General features: G+C 41.2%; 1 protein-coding gene across 1 annotated transcript; it reads left to right on the top strand.

The window, feature by feature from the left end:
- The first annotated feature begins 125 nt into the window (after nucleotides 1-125).
- Nucleotides 126-13,227, top strand: SLC25A32 (solute carrier family 25 member 32). The gene is made up of 7 exons (XM_035011684.1): nucleotides 126-498; nucleotides 6,123-6,273; nucleotides 8,293-8,378; nucleotides 9,512-9,672; nucleotides 10,043-10,156; nucleotides 10,475-10,620; nucleotides 11,773-13,227. The coding sequence occupies exons 1-7, from the start codon at nucleotides 345-347 to the stop codon at nucleotides 11,912-11,914; spliced, it is 954 nt and encodes a 317-aa protein (XP_034867575.1). The 5' UTR covers nucleotides 126-344; the 3' UTR covers nucleotides 11,915-13,227.
- Nucleotides 13,228-19,622: the final 6,395 nt, after the last annotated feature.

Here is a 19,622-nt window from a genome sequence, read left to right as displayed (position 1 = left end):
GCCCGAGGTGGTTCTTAGCAGTGCTCTCGGGTCCGCTTCCCTCGGCCCGAAACGGCCGCAGCTGGGGGCGGGGCGGGGCGGGGAGGGAGGGGCGGGGACTTGGCGGAGGCCGGCGCCCCGCCTCCTTCGCCCTCTCCGCTGGCGTGACGTGCTACCTCGCCCCTCTCACGCCGGCTCTGCGCTGGGGTCTCTCCGCTTAGTTACCGCGTCCTAGCGCTGGTCCCGGAAGTGGGCTCGCCCCCCGCGGTTTCTGGTCCTGCGCGGCGACGGTCGCCACGGTGGCGGCCACTGCATCTCCTACCACCTCCGCGGCCCTGGGCGTGGTATCAGCGGGCCCTGGGACTATGACGGGCCAGGGCCAGTCGGCGTCAGGGTCGTCGGCGTGGAGCACAATATTCCGCCACGTCCGGTACGAGAACCTGGTGGCGGGCGTGAGCGGCGGGGTCCTGTCCAACCTCGCGCTGCACCCGCTGGACCTCGTGAAGATCCGCTTCGCGGGTAAGAGCCCACTCGGACCCTGGGCTCCTTCTCCTTGCTGGTACCCCGAACTGGGTGATATAAGCAAAAGGAGGCCTTGCCTTCCCCTGCCCCTTGCATACTGCGAGGCGAGCGTTGAAGCAAATGCTGCTTATCCGGCCTCACCTGGAACTAGATTTGAGGAAGGGGAGCCTGGGAAAGGGATCCGGCCGGCCTTGTCCCAGTTCCCCAAGTCTAAGGGATGGAGAACAGGGATAGAAAAGTCTGAGAAAAGTTCAAATTGGCGTAGGATGGGGGACTCAACGCCGTATTTGTAAAGTGAGAAAGGGATTGGCACATTTTAGGGTTTAGCCCTCGCATGTGCTAATCATTCACCAACCGTTGGAGGTACTTTGAAATCTTACGGTAGCCACGTGTTTGGCAGCTGAACTGAGAAAAAGTGCTTGGGCTACGGCGTAATCCTCAGCGGGTGGCTGGGAATAGGTTTGGGTTAGGATTCTCTTGAAGTCTTGTTTTTTGGTGTTTATAGTGTGGTACAAAGTCCTATGAAGGAATAGATAGCTAGAATCCAAGTGCTATTTTTTTAAAATTTATGTTTATTGAATTAAGTGCAGGGAGTTAAGTGAAATTTACAAAGCACCTTAGAAGTTAAACTCAACAGTAAATTCCGGAAAAGATAGTTTCGAAGAAGGTCTTGATAACTTTACTGGGAAACTATTTTCTGGCATTTGGTTTTCTTACTACAAGTTCTGCCTTGAGAATTAGATCTGCAGAAGTGGTTCATCTTCAAGAGTCAGAATGATTCTATCCGCCTAAAATATATTGTTCTCTTAATATTTGTAGACTGCTGTATAGGATACAGAGGTACCTAAACAAAGTTCTTATCCTCAAGGGACTTATAGTCTAATTGTAGGCTTGAGTGTTAGTCACATAAAAGATAATTCTAAGACAACATAAAATCGAGGGCAAAATCCAAATATCAAAATATGAGTAGAGACAGACTATCAGGAGAATTATAGATTGCTGACAGCCATATGTATCTGTATCTGTAAGATTCCATTAGATCTTGAGGTTCCCCACAGAAGGACTGATATTTTGACAGCTGGAAAGGAGTCAAGAAGCTATTCTACAGAGGAAAATCAGTGAAAATTATGGAGTATACTTCCTAGAAGAAAACCCAGAAAGGCATATAATTTTGTCTAGGAGAAAAGGTGACAGTTGGGATGATCACTGAGGAATAGTGTTGGCTTGGTGAGTTTAAGACTGTGCTATGAAGCAGATTATGCCTGAAGAAAGGGAATTCTTGGTACCTGAGAAGATTGGTCATCTTGATGAAATGGGGAGAGTCTTAGGAAACCAGTGTGGCCAGGGTAATAGGTAAGATGATTGAGACTGGATGGGAGGACAAAATTAAAGATCTAGGAATCAAAGTAGGACTTTGTAATGATAAAGTGTGGCTGTGAAATCGCGATAGAAAAGAGGAAAATGTAGGAAGATGAATAACTGAAATCAAAATAGTTGATTGGCCATCAGCATTAATGCTGTAGTTTTTATGCTTCATAAAACTTACGCCCTTGTAATGAAATTTTAATTACCTAGTGACAGGGGTATTAGTACTGAATGTCCCATTAAACCAAACCTGGAATATTTCAATGAGTTCAGGTGCAAATTGGAACTCAGAAGTGTCCAGAGTGGTAGAAAGATTAGAAATCACTTGTGAGAAATGACTGAAGAACTAGTTTGGCTGCAGGTGGGTGGAGGGCAGGGACAGGTATTTGAAGAGCTGCCATGTGTGAAAGGGATTTATCTTATTATGAATTCATCTAAAGACCAGGTAGAGGTTGAGTGGAAATGACAGGCAAGCAGATTGTGGCCTGCCCCAAGTGGGGGTGCTCAGAAATGAAACTGGTGATATCTGGAAGTGGTTCAGGGCTAGAATACAGTAGATAGAAGATACTCTTGGTTGAGTGGAAAGGTCTTGAGGACCCTTCTAACTTTAAGATACAATTTTAAATCATCCAAGAATGATGAGAGAGAGGGGTGCCTGGCTGGCTCAGTTGGAGGAGGGTGCGACTCGATCTTGGGGTCGTAAGTTCAAGCCCCATGTGGGATGTAGAGATTATTTAAATAAAACTTAAAAAAAGACTGATGAGAGAGAGAATGCATGCCCCAATGAAGAATGAGGTATAAAAACAGTAAGTTTCTAAAATAACCTGAAAGCCTAATAATCCATAAGTTAATCGAGGAACCAAAATGTAAAATCAAGTAACAAGAATACCATATAGTCCAGTTTTGTATATATAGGGTAATATTGCACGACCCTGTAGCTTAAAGAAACTAATACTCACTTAATGCTTGCTGTGTGCCATACATGATTTTAAGGGCTGTATATGTATTAATTCATTTAGCCCTTTGTAATTTTTATAGTTAGGTTCTATTATCTTTCCCATTCTGTGGATGAGATAACCACAGAGTAATCAGGTAAGTGATGCAGGGTCACACACACATTAAGTGTTGGAGTGGAAGGGGGCTGCAAAGGAAATTTAGTGGCCTGCGAAGAAAGAGGAAAATCAGGAGAGTGTGGTGTAAAAATAGCCCAAAGAAGAGTGTTTAGGAGGTAGACAGTCTTAGGTGCTGCTGAATGGTTGGGAGAAAGAGGATTCCCAAAGTTCCCTTTAGGGGCTTTGGAGCACTTGCAGTAATGGGTGGAGGCCCAAATCACAGGGCAGTGGACAGTTCATACTATCACACCATTGTCCTACTTTCTAGCCTAATTTCCTACCATCCCTTCCCTCCATCAACTGTACACTTTTCACCAAAGCCCTAATGTTCTCCCAGACGGTGCCAGGCACTGGGATACTTGCAGGTTATCTACACCAGCTATTGCACTTGTCTAGAGACAAACCTTTCTCTCCTGTCCCCAAAGACAAGTTTCTAATCAATCTTCAGGGCTCCACCCAAGCATTTCTCTCATGTTCCCTGTCACTCTACTGCATCTCCCCAGTTCCTTCTATACAGAACATTTTTTTGTGTTTCTTCTGTAATCCTATAGCATTTCATTCACCATAGTGCTTGTAACTTTGCAACGTGATTGTTCCTGTTTGGCCTTGAAGATTATGTCTTCCTCAGGGTCAGGGTTTGTGTCCTACTTATGTTTAGATTCCCCCTTTGCCTGGCAATAATAAGGAGTCAATAGTTTTTCAATTTTTTTATAAATTGATAGGTGTACAAATGAATATTTTTCAGATTTAAAGCTTTGATCCTAACTATATAATGGAGACAAGATTATAGTATCAGGGAAGTATAGGGTATAGAATGTTGTTGCCTGTTAGTGAGATACTTAATACTCTACTTTTATAATTAAGTGACCTGTCAAAACAGTAAAGAAATCATTGGTTCATACCCATGAAAAGCAAAGATGGTGTTTCTGTGGTTTTGTTTTTTACCTCAAGAGAGAAATTGTGTTGTGAGCTTATTATTGAAAGGAAAATGGAAAGGTACTTAGAAGAAATTTATGAGGAGAATAAGAGATGTGAAATTCAAATTCTGATGTTTATCAGAAAGATTATGAAATAAACACAGCAAAATATTTCTTGGGAGCCAGTCCCTCTATTACTTGCTTTTAAACTTGGTATCTTGTATAAACTTGACAGCAACCTGTGAGGTAGGTCATATTTATCCCCATTTTATAAATGAGGATGCTAAAGCTCAGAAAGATTAAGATCATGTAGCTAATTAGGGAAATTAGATATCAAACCCAGGTCTTCTGACAAAACCTCATGTACTTTAATCTCATTTCATGGTGTAACATTGTTAGGTTAATGATGAAAGAAATTGACTTTTCTCCCTTTCCCTGGCAATGGCAAACAGTGATTCTTTGCCAGGCTGCGTTTTGTGGTGGAGTAGTGACAAAGGGGACAATGAACTGGGCGTGCTTTTATATGGCCAGAGGACTGTAATTTGCATAAACTAGAGGGCAGTTTCAGTATGTACTTAAAACCTTTGACCCATATTAATTCCCATTCTAGTAGTTAATTCTAAGGATATAGGAATTTGAATGTTGTACAGAATATTCTCTAGAAACCTTTTAATAATAGCAAAAAAAAAAAAAATGAGAACAACTCAAAGGAGAGAAAGGTTTGTCTCTAGACAAGTGCAATAGCTGGTGTAGATAAACTGCAAGCATCCCAGTGCCTGGCACCGTCTGGGAGAACATTAGGGCTTTGGTGAAAAGTGTACAGTTGATGGAGGGAAGGGATGGTAGGAAATTAGGCTAGAAAGTAGGACAATGGTGTGATAGTATGAACTGTCCACTGCCCTGTCAAGTAGGGGAATGATTGTACAAATGATGGGATATCTATGAGAGGGAAAACCATCATACCATTTTTAAAAATCTTTTGATAGTCTATTTAATTACAAATAACAAGTTCATAATAACAGAGGAATTCTCACAATATACTCTTGAGTGAAGAAAAAAGCAGTATACAAAACTATATGTAGTAAAATTCCAATTTTAAAAAATCTAGATTATAAATTTGACATTATTTCATTCCATTTCCCCATAGGAAACAGAAGGCACATTCAAAATAAGATAATTAAGGGCGTGGCGGGGGGGGAGGTTGCTTAACAGGACTGTTTACAAAGATACGGGATTATAACAAAACTAGTACAAAAGTATAAAAGAGATTATAGCAAAACTAGTATAAAAGTATAAAAAGGAATACTGCAGTATTCTGGAGCTAGAAACCGTTTGGGCTGTTGCCACCTGAAGGGCCAAATGTCAAGGGGGAGAAGGTCACTGAGAGAGGGCCACCTTGAGAGGAGCTGTGACTGGCAGTAGAAAAGTGCAGCCCACCTAAGGCAACCCCATAGGAAGGGAGGTAAAAGAGGAAATACCTGCATCCACTCTCTTCCATCCCTCTGATCTCTTGTCAGGCCTCCCCACTAGCCCAACTCAACCAGAAACTAGAAGACAAGGTCAGGCTGCTAGGCAGAACGTGGTAGAGAGGGATGGACAATGGATCTGGAAAAGAAACAATATTCAGGATATAATAATTGAGCAAATATATATTGAGCGCCTACAGTGTACAAAGCACTAAGATAGGAGTAGAAATATTGCATCAAAGAAGTAGTAGTCTCTGCCCTCACAGAGCATCTTCCTACTGGGCAGCCAGAATAATTGAACAATAATGATTGCAATGAAGAGTGTTTTTATTATGGTAGGGAAAGTATGGTATGCCATGGGTGCAAAGAAACTTGAGCTCATCTAGGGGATAGGAAAAGGATCACCAAGGGAAATTATTAAACAGACCTGAAAGAGGAATCAAAGTTAGCTGTGTAAAGGAGTTAGGTGACTGAGAAGACAAGAGTGTTCATGGCAGACAGAATAGCCTGTGTAAAAGCTTTAAGGTTCAGAGACTGTAAGAACTGAAAGTTGTTGAAGATTCTAGCAATATGCATCAGATATTTTAAAGAGAAATTAATAAAGAGTAAATAATTCCAAAAAATAAAGAGAAATATTTTTCTCTATCTAAAAAGGGTTTTCTTCTGAATTTATCTCCGTACTAGGACTATGTGATGTCTGTGTTTATATGTGATTCAGAGCTAGAACTTGCCTCTCACCTAATTTTGTGCCTTTACTGCAGTGAGTGATGGATTGGAACTGAGACCAAAATATAAAGGAATTGTGCATTGCTTGACTACCATTTGGAAACTTGATGGACTACGGGGACTTTACCAAGGAGTAACCCCAAATGTGTGGGGTGCAGGTTTATCCTGGGGACTCTACTTTTTCTTGTGAGTAGATCTGGGAGATTTTACAGTATTAAATAAAAGGAGTTTTTGTTTTCAGTGATCTGTACATTTCAGTTGATGAAGCAAGATGAGTCATTTCATCAGTTTCTGTGAATAGAAAGGGTCAGAAAGAGCAAAAGGCTTATTGCTTTCCTTCTCTCTCAGCTATTATCAGAGGCATTTGGTCTGCAAGAAAGTTCTAAATAGGAAGAAGGTGAAGGATGAGTTGGAGAAACACTCTTACAGAAGCCACCTCTGTGAGGTGAATTCGGGAAGATGCCTTATCAAAGTACTCCTGATTCGTAAGGAAGTTGGAAAGCCGAAGAGGACATGTCTTGGGGTCCTCATAAGAACACATACAATGGGAGCCCCCTCTTGGGAACAGAAAGTAAAAGCCAGTGCGCGGCTAAGAGCTTGAGGCACATCCCTTCTTGCCTCCTGTTTGACCTGCTCCATCGTCTTCCTAGCTCGTTCATTTCCTTCCTCCTTCCCCTGTCAGGTATGGTCACCGTGTGAAATAGCTGTGATTCTGTGAGCAGTGAAGAAGCCGCAGAAAGTGCCTGTGACAGGCGCACCCAGCTTACTGACTGTGCAAGAGCGTGGGAACAGAGCACTGCATTGCAGGAGCGCTTGCTGCCTCTGATATTTGAACCTGAATCCAGGATTGGGGAGGCTTGTTTTTGTTTTAATAGATGGCATTTTTAGGAGAACATCAGGACCTGGTCTATTTGCCTTTTTCTCTTTTGTGTTGTATATTTTACTTTATCTGCCATAATTCTATGGCAGTATCCAAACCACAGTCTTCTTGGCAGTGGGGAGGAGCAGAGGGAGAGAGAGAATCTTAAGCAGGTTCCCCACCCAGCGCAGAGCCTGGTGTGTGGTTCGATCTCACAACCCTGAGATCATGACCTGAGCCAAAGTCAAGAGTTGGAAGCTTAACCGACTGAGCCACCCAGGTGCCGCCAAACCACAATCTTAAAATATTTTTTAAGTGAATGCAAAACAGATTCAACCTCAAAATTGTTTAAAAATGTATTTTTCTTCTTTTTGGTTCTGAAACACACTTAGATGGGTGAAACTATAGGTTTAAAATTGATTCTATTATGAATTTTAAGTTGTGTAGGTTCTCTAAAGAGAGTTTCTAAGGACATGCTCTATGAATGTAAGGTTTATGTGATGAGAATTTCTTTAAAAAGTGTACTTGCCTCATGTTAGAATAGTATTGGTAAAGTTTGGAAGGATTTATGTAGCTGAACTCTTCTTCCAATAGGAAAATGGAAATTGGAGTTAGAGAGAATAGGCTGATCTGACTCCTCCGCTGAGAAACATTGAGTGGCTCTCAGTTTTCTGCCAGATAAAGCGCACGTGTCAGTCTGCCACTCAAGTGTGTCTCGGTTTTCTCTGTCTTCCCCTGCCGCCCTTATTATAACCGTGGCTCATGCTCACCTGTTTCCCCATTGAAACTGTACCTGTCTCCACGCCCCACCAGTGCCGCCTCCTACACAAGCCTTCTGTGAGCTCAGCCATAGTTTCTCTAGCTCTTATGACACCATCTCTGCTGTCTTTGTTATGATTACTTATGTGCTGCCTCTGGTCCTTGTTAATCCACTAAGAAGGACCCACTGAGTGTTTTATCTAGCAGAATTGCCAACCACAGTACCTGAACATGGTGCTCAGTACTTCTTTGTTAGGGGCCCCCTTTTGTCCTTCTGCCTTGTCTGCCCCATTGCGGCACCACTGCTACAGCCCTCCCCCTCCTAGTGTTCCTGTTGTCGCTATTAATTGGTTAAGTATGTGATTAAAATATTTTGCATATGTAGTGGTAGCCGTATACATTTCGGGGGCGGGATGGGTAAACTCTTAGAGTAAACCATTTCCAGCAAATCCATTCTTGGTTGCCTTATGCATTGACTTTGACTTCTGGGGTACTGCTGTTAAGTTACACACATTTTAAAACAGACTTTACTGCTCTATGACACCTATTCAAATATTTATCAAACTGCTTATGTTTAATTCTCTTAGTTACAATGCCATCAAATCATATAAGACAGAAGGAAGAGCAGAACGTTTAGAGGCAACAGAGTACCTCGTCTCCGCTGCCGAAGCTGGTAAGGCAGTGTGTGAAATCTAAAACAGCAACTACCAACTTGATTTTCACTTTTGTATTTTGTTTGCTTTTTTCCCCCCCATTGAACAATAGAGTTTAAGTATGCTTATGTAACCAGTTATCACATGGAATTTCTTAGAAAGCAACTCTTCTTACTGGTTACTCTGGACAGATTTCAAGAATTCTAGTTATCACAAAGGAAGTAAAATTTAGAAAAGTTATGAATTCTTGATAGTTTAAGATGATTTGGTATGGTGTTTTCTTCAATTAAAGTATAATTTCAGTTTTCAAATTAGACAGTTTAGTAGCCTTGTTTAATTGTCTCATGTATGTATAATATTCTGAAGAGAAAAGCAGAACAGGACCCATAAATCTTTATAACTCATACTTTGACACTTTGTTTACTGATAGTTCTTGTCTTAAAAAACCTACTCATTTTTGAATACCTAGCTGCTCGCACAGACCTGAATCACAATGGGACTTAGTAAATGTTTGTTGAATAAAAGACTACTTAGGAAACTCAGCAAATGAGAAACTTAACCAGGTGAAATTCTTCATATACAAAATTGTCACTTTCTGTAAAGAATGTAAAATATTATTTATCGTAGTTCTTTAAGTTTTGAGATGTGTTAGCTACTTTGAATGGATTTGAGGAGGATTGTGGTAAAGTTGGGGTGGATACATATATAGGCACATGTAGAAATTATAGAGGTGTTGGATTCCTGATCCTTTTCCCCTAATATCCAACCCCTCTGGGTTATACTTTGTCCTACTCCTAAATATTTATATCTTATCAGAGTCCGCTTCCTAGGACTCCCATCTGTTCTCTACACCAAACCATACTGTTTAGGAGCCAGGACATCTTTGCTGTCTTCACACCTCAAAGGGAAAGTGTTTCACATTTCCATTTCCCTTTTAATTTACCTCCCACTAACTGAGTGAGGAACTTTTTATGACCACCAAAAACTATGGCTACCCTTTAACCCTCAGACTTCCTCAGAGATTATATCTCACTGTTTCAGGTACAACCCCTGGGCAACCCATTGTTTATATTAAAGGACTGTTCTTAATCTGGATTGTCGTAAGTGACAAAGTACCTGTATGCTGAGTAATCTTATTTAAATTTGATTTTAGGAGCCATGACCCTCTGCATTACAAACCCATTATGGGTAACAAAAACTCGCCTTATGTTACAGTACAATGGTGTTGTTAACTCCTCACAACGACAATATAAAGGAATGTTTGATACACTTCTGAAAATATATAAGTATGAAGGTGTGCGTGGATTGTATAAGGTAATGAATTATCAATATTTCTTGAATAACTGACCATTGTAACTTCCCTTGACTCTGTTGTCTGAGTTCTGAATGACCTCTAGTCGGTCCTCAGAAGAAGCCAGACTCAGGCAAGAAACAATTTAATGAAAACCAAAGTTCTAGTTTATAAACAGAAATTGTGCTTTAATCTGTTTGTCCTAATTACCATAAGGTACATCATCGTGACACTGGTGGGTGTGAGAAGGCCTGTCTAAAATTTTGTACAGTAACCATTTGTCTAAGTCACACATCGAGGCCACCCATTCCTTACTCCTGTCCCTGGAAACTGTGGTCCTTTGGGAACTGGCTTAGTTTTTGTTTTTTTGTTTTTTTAATTGTTCCCTTTTAGGGATTTATTCCTGGGCTGTTTGGAACATCACATGGTGCCCTTCAATTTATGGCATATGAATTGTTGAAGTTGAAATACAACCAGCATATCAACAGATTACCAGAAGCCCAGTTGGTAAGATGGCTCTTTATAAAAGAAAAAGGATATCATTTACGTTTATGAGCATTTAATAGATGGAAATTTTGTTATGTTTACTTTGGTAATATTGCTATGATGACAACTGCCACTAATTTAATTTACAGTTAAATATTTTATAGGCAAATGACACGTGTTAAAAATAGAACCCCGTATTTGCTAGAGCTTGTATTAAATGGGGAAACCATATTTTTCACTCTCAGATCCATTTAAACGCTTTCCTATATAATGTTTACTTTTATATTTGTAGAGGAATCCCGTCTAAAGAAAAACAAATGTTTTGTTTTGTCATTTTAGAGCACAATAGAATATATATCTGTTGCAGCACTCTCCAAAATATTTGCTGTGGCAGCCACGTACCCGTATCAGGTCGTGAGAGCCCGTCTTCAGGATCAGCACATGTTTTACAAAGGCGTGCTGGACGTGATCACAAAGACGTGGAGGTGAGAGCATGCGGCGTCTCAAAACGGCTCTCAGGAGCTGCCCTGCATGCCTCAAAGTATCCGGTTGCTATTAGTTGGGTAGCAAACGCCACTGTGCTGTGGGGAAAACATGGCTGGTGGCCCCTGCTTTTCTGTTTCCCATTGACTACCTATAGAACCACAGACTTAATCTCTGAGGCTTGATTCCTTCATTTGTAAAATCAGAAAATCTAGGCTGACAAGGTTGTTAAAAAAATCAAGTGAGATTAGGGCTCCTGGGTGGCTCGGTCGGTTAAGCATCCGACTCTTGATTTTGGCTCAGGTGATGATCTCAGGGTTGTGAGATCGAGCCCTGTGTCAGGCGCTGCACTCGGCGTGGAGCCTGCTTACAATTCTCTCTCTCCCTCTTTCTCCTCCCCACCCCACCCACCCCCACCTGCTCACACTCTCTTTCAAAAAAAAACTGTGCTTCAGCAAATTAATATACCAAAATTTAGGTGTCAGAAGATAGTTGAATGGCATTGAATATAGGAAGTCATAAAAACCCTAGTTTAATATAATTAAACTGCTACTTGCACAATAATTTGCAAACAGTTGTCTCCATATAGGGAAGAGATGCTCGCTCTTTAGCCTGTGGAGAAACTGTTATAGGTAGACATCCCCGTATTTTTCTGTAATTCTGAAAGGCCAGGGCAGAATATTTAGGATGTTTACATTGAGTTCAGTTCAGTAAATATTTATTGAGAACCCAAGTGATAAGTTCAAAGGCCATATTTCCATTCTAGGTATTAAGGAAATAAAGTTTTGTTTTTGTATGTGCTAGATTTAGTGTCGCCTCGCATTTATATAAGCTATAAGGTTTTTAATGCGTACATCAGTTAATCAGTTAATGCTCCTGTATGCTTGTACGTTTAGAGACATTTGAAAGATGGTAGTCATCATAGCACTTTTCAGTTTTGGAGTGTCTCTGCCCTCTCTTCCTGAGTCAGTCACAGAAGGAATGGAAGCCCCTACAAATAGCTCGTAAACTACATTACTTTAGCATGTCGAAAACATGGACTTAAAGCACAGGGAGGCTTGAATGCTGATTTCATGCCCTATGCCAATTAAGCTTCTGTATCGTCAGGTTAGCTATGTAGGAAACTAAGCATGTATCTATTTTTCCCTCTAAAGGAAAGAAGGCATCGGTGGATTTTACAAAGGAATTGCCCCCAATTTGATTAGAGTGACTCCAGCCTGCTGTATCACTTTTGTGGTATATGAGAATGTCTCACATTTTCTACTTGACCTTAGAGAAAAAAAAAAAGTAAGCTAGAAGAAGATAATTCCAGTACATCTGCTTAAGGGAGCAACTGTTCTTTCTTTGTGTTTGAGATGTAAACCTCGGAAGAAGACTGCACAGCAACGTGGTTCACAATGGAAATCGGTCTGTAATCATTAGAAGTCAGAGAACTGCTAAGACTTGGCAATGTTTTTCTGCTCTTTGCCTTCCCCGTACGTATGGGACTTGGCTACCTCCGCCAGAAATGGCTCCCACCAACACAGTAGTAAAACTGACATCAAGCGGAGAGTTTCACAGATTTCTGTATTTGTCCGTTCACGTAGAAGCTGATTACAGTATTTGCTTAAATGGATTAGATAAATGTGCTTCTTTTTCTGAACTCATTTGCCTGGATTGGCTTTAAAATCAGTCTCTGTGCAATAGAAAGAAAATGGCTTCTGAAAAGAATTATCATTGCTGTTTCAAAGGTAAATTAAACTTTAAGGATTTGCTGGGAAAAGTACTGCTTAAATCCAGACCATTTTTGAATTGGGAAATTTTGGTAAGAAAAAAAAAAAAAACGCTGTCAGTGTGCTTTAGTTGTAATTCAATTGGAATGTGCTAACTAGGGAAATTTGAGAAGTTATATACTCTTAATTTGAGAAATATCTGGTATTTGTTGTCATTCTGTCATTAATTTTTTTCTCCAGGGGCTCTTCCATAATTTAAAATGTAATTGTGGGTCCAGTTATTATATTTTTTGACATAGGTACTTAGTTTCTCTTAAACTTAGAAAATCTGAATTAGGATCCAGCTTTGTCAGCCCTTACTTAGCATATTTGGCTATAAATCACTAATTGGCTGTAGATGACTAGTAGATCACCTCATACAGATACTGGAAGGATTGGAATGTGTTTGTTGAGAAAGTGTGTGAAAATAAGAAACTAACTTCCTACTTCAGCTATCGGATATATGGGTTCAGATCCCAAATAAATGATTAATCTCCATTGGTTGTTCATATTCAGGTTTAAATACAAATTACATTGACAGCCATTATTGATTTTACTTCTTTAAGCCATTGTAAATATCTATAAAAGCTTGCCCCCAAAAGGATGCCAGAATAATATTTTTATTTATCATAAACCTTTATGAATGCTGTTGCACTTCCATCTATTTGTTGTAAATAAAACATTGTGGTTTTCAAAGCCATATTTTAATGGTTCTTTGAAAATAGGTCTATTTTTTATATTTTGAAAATGGCATTGTTTTAAAAACATGAAACAGTAAGTATCTAATTGTATTTACTCTAATCTCTTGTAACATGCACAGGAATACTTTATAAATTAAATGAGATGTATTTTTTCATACTTCTGGATTTACTATAATTAATATGAAATTACTGTTTGGAGTTTTAGAGGTAGTGCCATTGTTTGAATGCCTCCTGTGTACTCCCAAATTACTAAAACATAATTCCTGTCTTCTAAAAGCATACAAGCTTGCAGAAAAAATAAATAAGCATTAAGTAACTGATAGTTCTAAACTAACAGGCAAGAAGATTTCTACAAAGCCCTGTCAGAGTTCTGAGAAAAGAGAACTCATTGCACTCATGCAACAACAAATTGTTACTGAGCTCTTGCTCGGCACCGTGCCAGCCCTGGAGATAAGCAGGAAACAGGCCGGACAACCCTTCCTGCCCTCAGGGGGTTTTCATTTTAGTGCGAGCAACAAAAAACATAAATTATGCATAATACAATCTCAGATATTAAATGCTGTAAGTAGAACTAAAGCAGAGTTGGAAATAGTGCTGCTATCTTAAGATGGTTAGGGTAAGGAAAGACCTCTTGGAAGAGGTAGTATTTGAAACATTTTGAAAGAAAGGAGGAAGCAAGCCACAATGAGATAAGGAAACACATTCTAGGCAGAGAACTTATGAAGTACAAAGGCCCTGAGGCAGGAATTAATTTAGCTGGAGGGGATGAGTGAGGAGAGGGTGGCCAGGGAGGAGGAAGTTGGAGAAATGACCCTCATAGTATGGTAGGAAAGAGTACAGGATTGTCTTTAAATTTCAGTTTTCCCATTTGCTATTTGGCCTCAGGCCAATCAAGTTTTCTCATATGTAAAATGTGTCTTAGATTTGTTCCCTTGTGAATGAGGATGATATGAGGATGCCTGGGCAAGTGATTATTGAGGGAGTGCTCTTATGAGAATCTGTAATGGAGTGAAGAAAACAGAAGAAGAAGTTTCAGCCTGACCCTACAGGACACTCTGCAGTATGAATTAGACCACAGAGATTGTCCTGCCCTGAGGTGAGAGGCTGGGCTGTTGTGTTCTCATATCAGGCAGTCATTGACTACCTGTCACGGGAGGAGGGGAGGCTAGGTCCCTCTCAGTCAAGAGCAATCCTCCAAGTAAGGTGGAGGTGACAGCTCTTAGCAGCCCTGTAAGAAAAAAGGGATTTGGTGGGTCATCAACAGCGTCTGCCAATGAGGATATTAAAAAGTAGGTAGCTCATAGGATCATTGATCGGATTAAATGGATCAGTCTGTGTAAAGTGCTTAGCATTTTACAAACATTAGCATGGGCCAGATCTTATAGGCCATGGTCAGAGGTTTAGATTGTGGGAGAGATCATTCTAGTGATTGTATGAGGAAACAATTAGGAGACAAGAAACAGGGTTACTAGTTAGGAAGCTTTCACAGATACCTAGTGAAGAGCTGGTGATAGCATGGACCTGGTTGATGGAGTTGGAGATAGTTTATAGCTTGGGGGGAACTAGAGCAGGGTTCATGGAAGGGAAAACTTGAAGCTTGGCCTTGATGGTAGAGATTTCAAAGGGAACCATGGAAAACACAGGTGACATGTCTTGAGCAGTGTGTCGTCAATGTGGTAATAAAAGGAAGAAGAGAAAGCTGAAAGACCAGGACCAGAATGTGAAACTCTTGAGTCTTACTAAATGTGTTTGGGTTTTATTTGATGAGTAAAGGAGAAATGAGAGACATGGTTACGTCTTAAGGGTGACAGAAGACAACCAATCAGATAAGAGGAGCAAACTCAAAGGGAAGGGGTTATCAACCATGTAAATATTTCAGTAAGATGAAGATGAATGTCACTGATAACTTTAAGCAGATTCCAATTATAGAGGCTGAAGACAGATTGCAAGCAGCTAAGCAGGTGGGGCAAAGAGCAAGTATTCATTCCACTCTAGGCTCGTCTTTCTTGGATTTCAGCAGATAAAGGAAAGGTAGAGAGAAAACTTTAGCTTGAAAAAGGTACAGGGAGTCTAGGAAAGGGTGCGAGCGGGGAGGTTGGCCAAGGGAAAACCAGAACACGATCGTAAAAATGCTCGAAGGTTAAGATCTAGGCCAAAACAAAACTTGGAGTTCAGCATCAGAGAATGAACATATGGTAGAATGTGAACCAAGACAATGTTGGGTGCCATGCCTTGTGAAAAGAAGGTTATTATGTTGTCAGTATGTGCTTTTGTAGTGTGGCAATTTTAGAAGGTCATGTTGTTTAAAGCTGTACTGGAGAAGGGATATCAAACTAAAAAACACGTTTGAGTTCAGGAGTCATCAGAGCAAGGTCTGTCTTTTGAATGTGGACACATTACTGAACATAAAATCCTCCAGACAGAGTGTTACTACTTTACTAGCAAGGCCTCTTTAGTGACTGTAGAATTACAGAAATAAAATACCAGGAAATGATTTAACTGTTTCTTTTCTAAAAATGTATTAGTTAACATGCAGAAAGTATGTGAAGTTTTGGGTTACTTTGGGTGAGGTCTTAAATTTCTTTCGGAGTGAGTGAATAAGAAATAGACTCTGGAAGTATCTATAGTGAATACCTTGTTACCGGCTGCTTGGCATCTATTTCCCTTCTGAGACTAGTAGCTGGAATTTCTTTTCAGAACCTCTCTCCTCCCTCCATTCTCACCTTTGTGGTTTAGATGGAATTGGCCCCACCTGCCCCAGAGGGGGCCCTCATTAGCAGAGCCAATCTACATGTGCCAGCTCTGTTCATAAGGAATGTTTGGAATTGACACAGTTGCCTAAGCTGGCCCAGTCGGATGACTCTGAAAAAGACATTTTTTTCCTGTGTGTCCTGACATAAGTTCTCTCTTTGTTGTTTCATCAGTTAGGATTTGTGTCCTGATTCACAAAGCTCCTCAAAGCCAATTCAGATTATGAATTGGGAAGTGGGAGTTTGGAGTCAAAATGAAATAAAAACCAGGGAAATGACAATAAAAATTGAAAGAAACTAGGACCTAAATCAGGTCATATGAGATTCTGGATCAATTCTGACCCCCAGCTACATGTACCTCTATAGTTTTCATTTGAGTGAACCAATAACTTTATTTTTTAAGCCACTCTCAGTTGGATCTTTCTATTACTCGCTGTGACTGGAAGCTTCCCAGATGACACAGAATCTGTGATACAGACCCTTAAGTCTGTGTGTCATTTTTCCCATCAACTGTCATGATGTTGAACTCTCGTTTCTGTGGAAATTGATGTTACCTTTAGGAAAAAGGAGCGCTTTGTGACCCTTCCATAGGTTGTATAGGTTTTTGAAAATGTTTTTACCTTAACTGAAAAACATTAGTTATTTAATATTTATAAAGAATTAAAGGGGTTATTCACCTCACCATGAGACGCATGAAAGAGGAAGACGGATCAATAGCCTTAGAAAAATAACTAAAATCTGCTATTGGAGAAGGTCCAACTGTACAAGTGTTGGATGATTTGAAAGTTGTCCCCTATGTATTTTCTGACATCAAATATTACAAAATTGTGTGTTTATATTAAATTTCAGTATATATTAATTGTGATGCCAGGCAAGGCTAGAAAGTGATAAAACCAGTTCATACTCAACATGTCAAAAAGCAACAAGATGCTTTTGTTAAGTGATTCACATTAACCTCTTTCTCATCCAGGCTTTAAAAGATTTCATAACTAGGGGGCACCCAGGTGGCTCAGTTGGTTGAGCATCTGACTCTTGATTTCAGCTCAGGTCATGATCTCAGGGTCCTGGGATAGAGCCAGCATCAGGGTCCCGGCTCAGCAGGGAGTCTACTTGTCTCCCTCTGCCCCTCCCCCTGCTTGCGAGCTCGCTCGCTCTCAAATAAATAAATCCTTTTTTAAAAAAAAAAAAAAACTAATTCATAAATTGATAAGGTAAGTGAAGCATGAAATATTATCCTTAGTAGTAGTAAGGCAGAAATTAGAGAATGAGGCTTATAACTGTGTAAAAGAGGGCTTCCTTATACTAAGCCTGAGTCATACAGACCTACCCATCCAGCCACAGAGAGCACTGGACCAACACTCTTACAGTCTGTCCTTGTAAAACAGTAAGGAGGGAGTGCCTGGGTGGCTCATTCGGTTGGGTATCTGCTTTGGCTCAGGTCATGCTCCCAGAGTCCCAGAACCGAGCCCCATGGCGGGCCCCCTGCTCAGTGGGGAGTCTGCTTCTCCCTCTCCCTCTGCCCCTACCCCCAGCTCCTTCTCTCCCACTCTCACTCAAATAAAATCTTTAAAAAAACAAAAAACCAGCAAGGAGATACAGGGCTGAACTCATGCTGTGAGCAGCTTGTTCCCAAAGAGGAGAGAGAGAAAGCATCACTTGTGCTCACTTCCTTGTCCCCAACTCTTTTTTTTTTTTTTAAAGATTTTATTTATTTATTTGATAGAGAGACAGCGAGAGAGGGAACACAAGCAGGGGGAGTGGGAGAGGGAGAAGCAGGCCTCCCGCCGAGCAGGGAGCCTGATGCGGGGCTCGATCCCAGGACTCTGGGATCATGACCCAAGCCGAAGGCAGACGCTTAACGACTGAGCCACCCAGGCGCCCCTCTTGTCCCCAACTCTTAACAACTGATCACACTCTTACCAATCTAAGTCAAGCAGGAGACAGATTTAACCAGGAGAAGATTAAGGAATTGCTAAGCTATGATAAATATATTACAGGAACTCTAAACAGTACCCTAAAGCTGAGAAAGTAGCCACGGAAGGACAAGCTTGGAAGAGGGTCCCCCTTTGAAATTCAGACCTCTTGAAGAAAGTGCTGATGCAGACCACTGGATGATGAGAAAGTCTGCTGGGTTTACTGGGTCAGAGCTGTTTTAGAATTACATAATAGGAGGCAGGAAAAGATCCCTTAGGACACAAAGCCAAGGCTAGTTGAGCAGGTGGCCAAGGGAGTTGGGACATTTTTGCAGGTGCAAAACCAGGGCAGACTTTGTCCACGTTGGAAAGGCGTCAGGAACAACTCTGGGACAGGCAAGCCGAGACTTGTGGATGAGCGTGCTGGGGAATGACGGGCACTGCTGCAGCGGAGGCCAGGAGTATGTGGCGTCCCTCTCAAGTGCAGCAAGATAATCAGACCACCGGGGCTGGGGCTGCAAGTCCTAGAGGACTGTGCATTCTGGGTGTGCAGCTGGAGCAAAGTACCACGAGATAGACACACACACCACTGATAGGAGCAAGAAAAAGCACGTTGCGGCACACTGAAACCATGTGCTTGCTTGCTTCTGCAATGTCCCTCCAGTATTCTCTTAGCAGGCTCCTTCTAAAGGAGAAATACTTAGAGGCCAGTTCATTATCGCAGCTGTAGGTACTGAAGATAGAATTTAGAGCTCAGAAGCAACAAATTGATGAGTAGTTTAATTGACCCTTTGGAGTACTTAGCTTCATTTGCAACCTTCTACACACATTCCAATTCCCGCACAAGGACGAAGCAACTAACTCTGTATTTTAACCCTAGCATGAGACAGCCATCCCAATAAGTGAAGTGCCTGCCCTTCCCCCATATGAGAAAACAAAGCCCAACAGTCATGGAATCCATTGCTGGCTATATTAAATACTCCTCAAATTCAGTCATGGTCCCAATGAATATTTTGTTAACTAAAGACTACATTGTAAAGTTGACCTCCACCAACTTTTATACAAAATAAAGATGGGAAGGAGAGAAAGGAAGAAAAGGGGTTAGCATGTATAAACAGGCATATAACAAAGAGAAAATATCCAAAATTACCACAGTCCTGGTTTCTGTCCTTGTTCACAAGGCCGTAGTTGGTATCTATAGCTTCCACCTTTAACTACCCATTCCACATCTTCCTTGCCCACAGCCACAACCCACAGCTCTGGGCTCTTTACCTGGTGAAGTCGATCCAAATCCTCCTTTCTGAAAGGTCTGGATCCCCAGTCACTCTGTCTTTTCTGGTTCCTGCAGTTCTCCATTAATCTTTGACAAGGAAGTACTTTTTAGAACCTCAGAAAATATTCTGGGTTCCAAACACTTCCACCATAGTAGCAACCAATTTCCCTTGGTAATTGGGATCCATCAGCAAAGCCGATAGATAAACCTCCTGTTTTTCACCTGTTGGTTCAGTGGTATAAAGAGTGCAAAATGGCCAGGTGGCAGTCTGCGGTAGGTGGGCTTCTAACACATATTATGATCCCTGCCCCCTGATGTAAACAACCTATTTCTACTTGAGCATAGTTGGTTATCAAGTCCATGATTATGTTATATGGCAGAAGGAATTCTGCAAGTGTAATTAGGGTCCCTAATCAGTTGGCTATAATCCAAAAGGAGATTATCCTGGGTGGGTCCAACCTACCTAATCAGGCAAGCCTTAAAAGCAGACAATTTCTCTTGCTGGTCTGGAAGAAAAACAGCCATGTTGTAAGAGGAGGGGCCACATAGCAAGCACCTGGGAGCGACCTCCAAGAGGTAAAACCAGGCCTCAGCTCACATCAAGAAAACAAGCTAT

Source organism: Mirounga leonina, unplaced genomic scaffold (genome assembly GCF_011800145.1).
Source record: "Mirounga leonina isolate KUSES-001 unplaced genomic scaffold, KU_Mleo_1.0 Mir_165, whole genome shotgun sequence".
NCBI classification, from domain to species: domain Eukaryota; kingdom Metazoa; phylum Chordata; class Mammalia; order Carnivora; family Phocidae; genus Mirounga; species Mirounga leonina.
The sequence above is the reverse complement of the archived record's forward strand: the minus strand, read 5'-3'. Positions and strand labels throughout refer to the sequence as shown.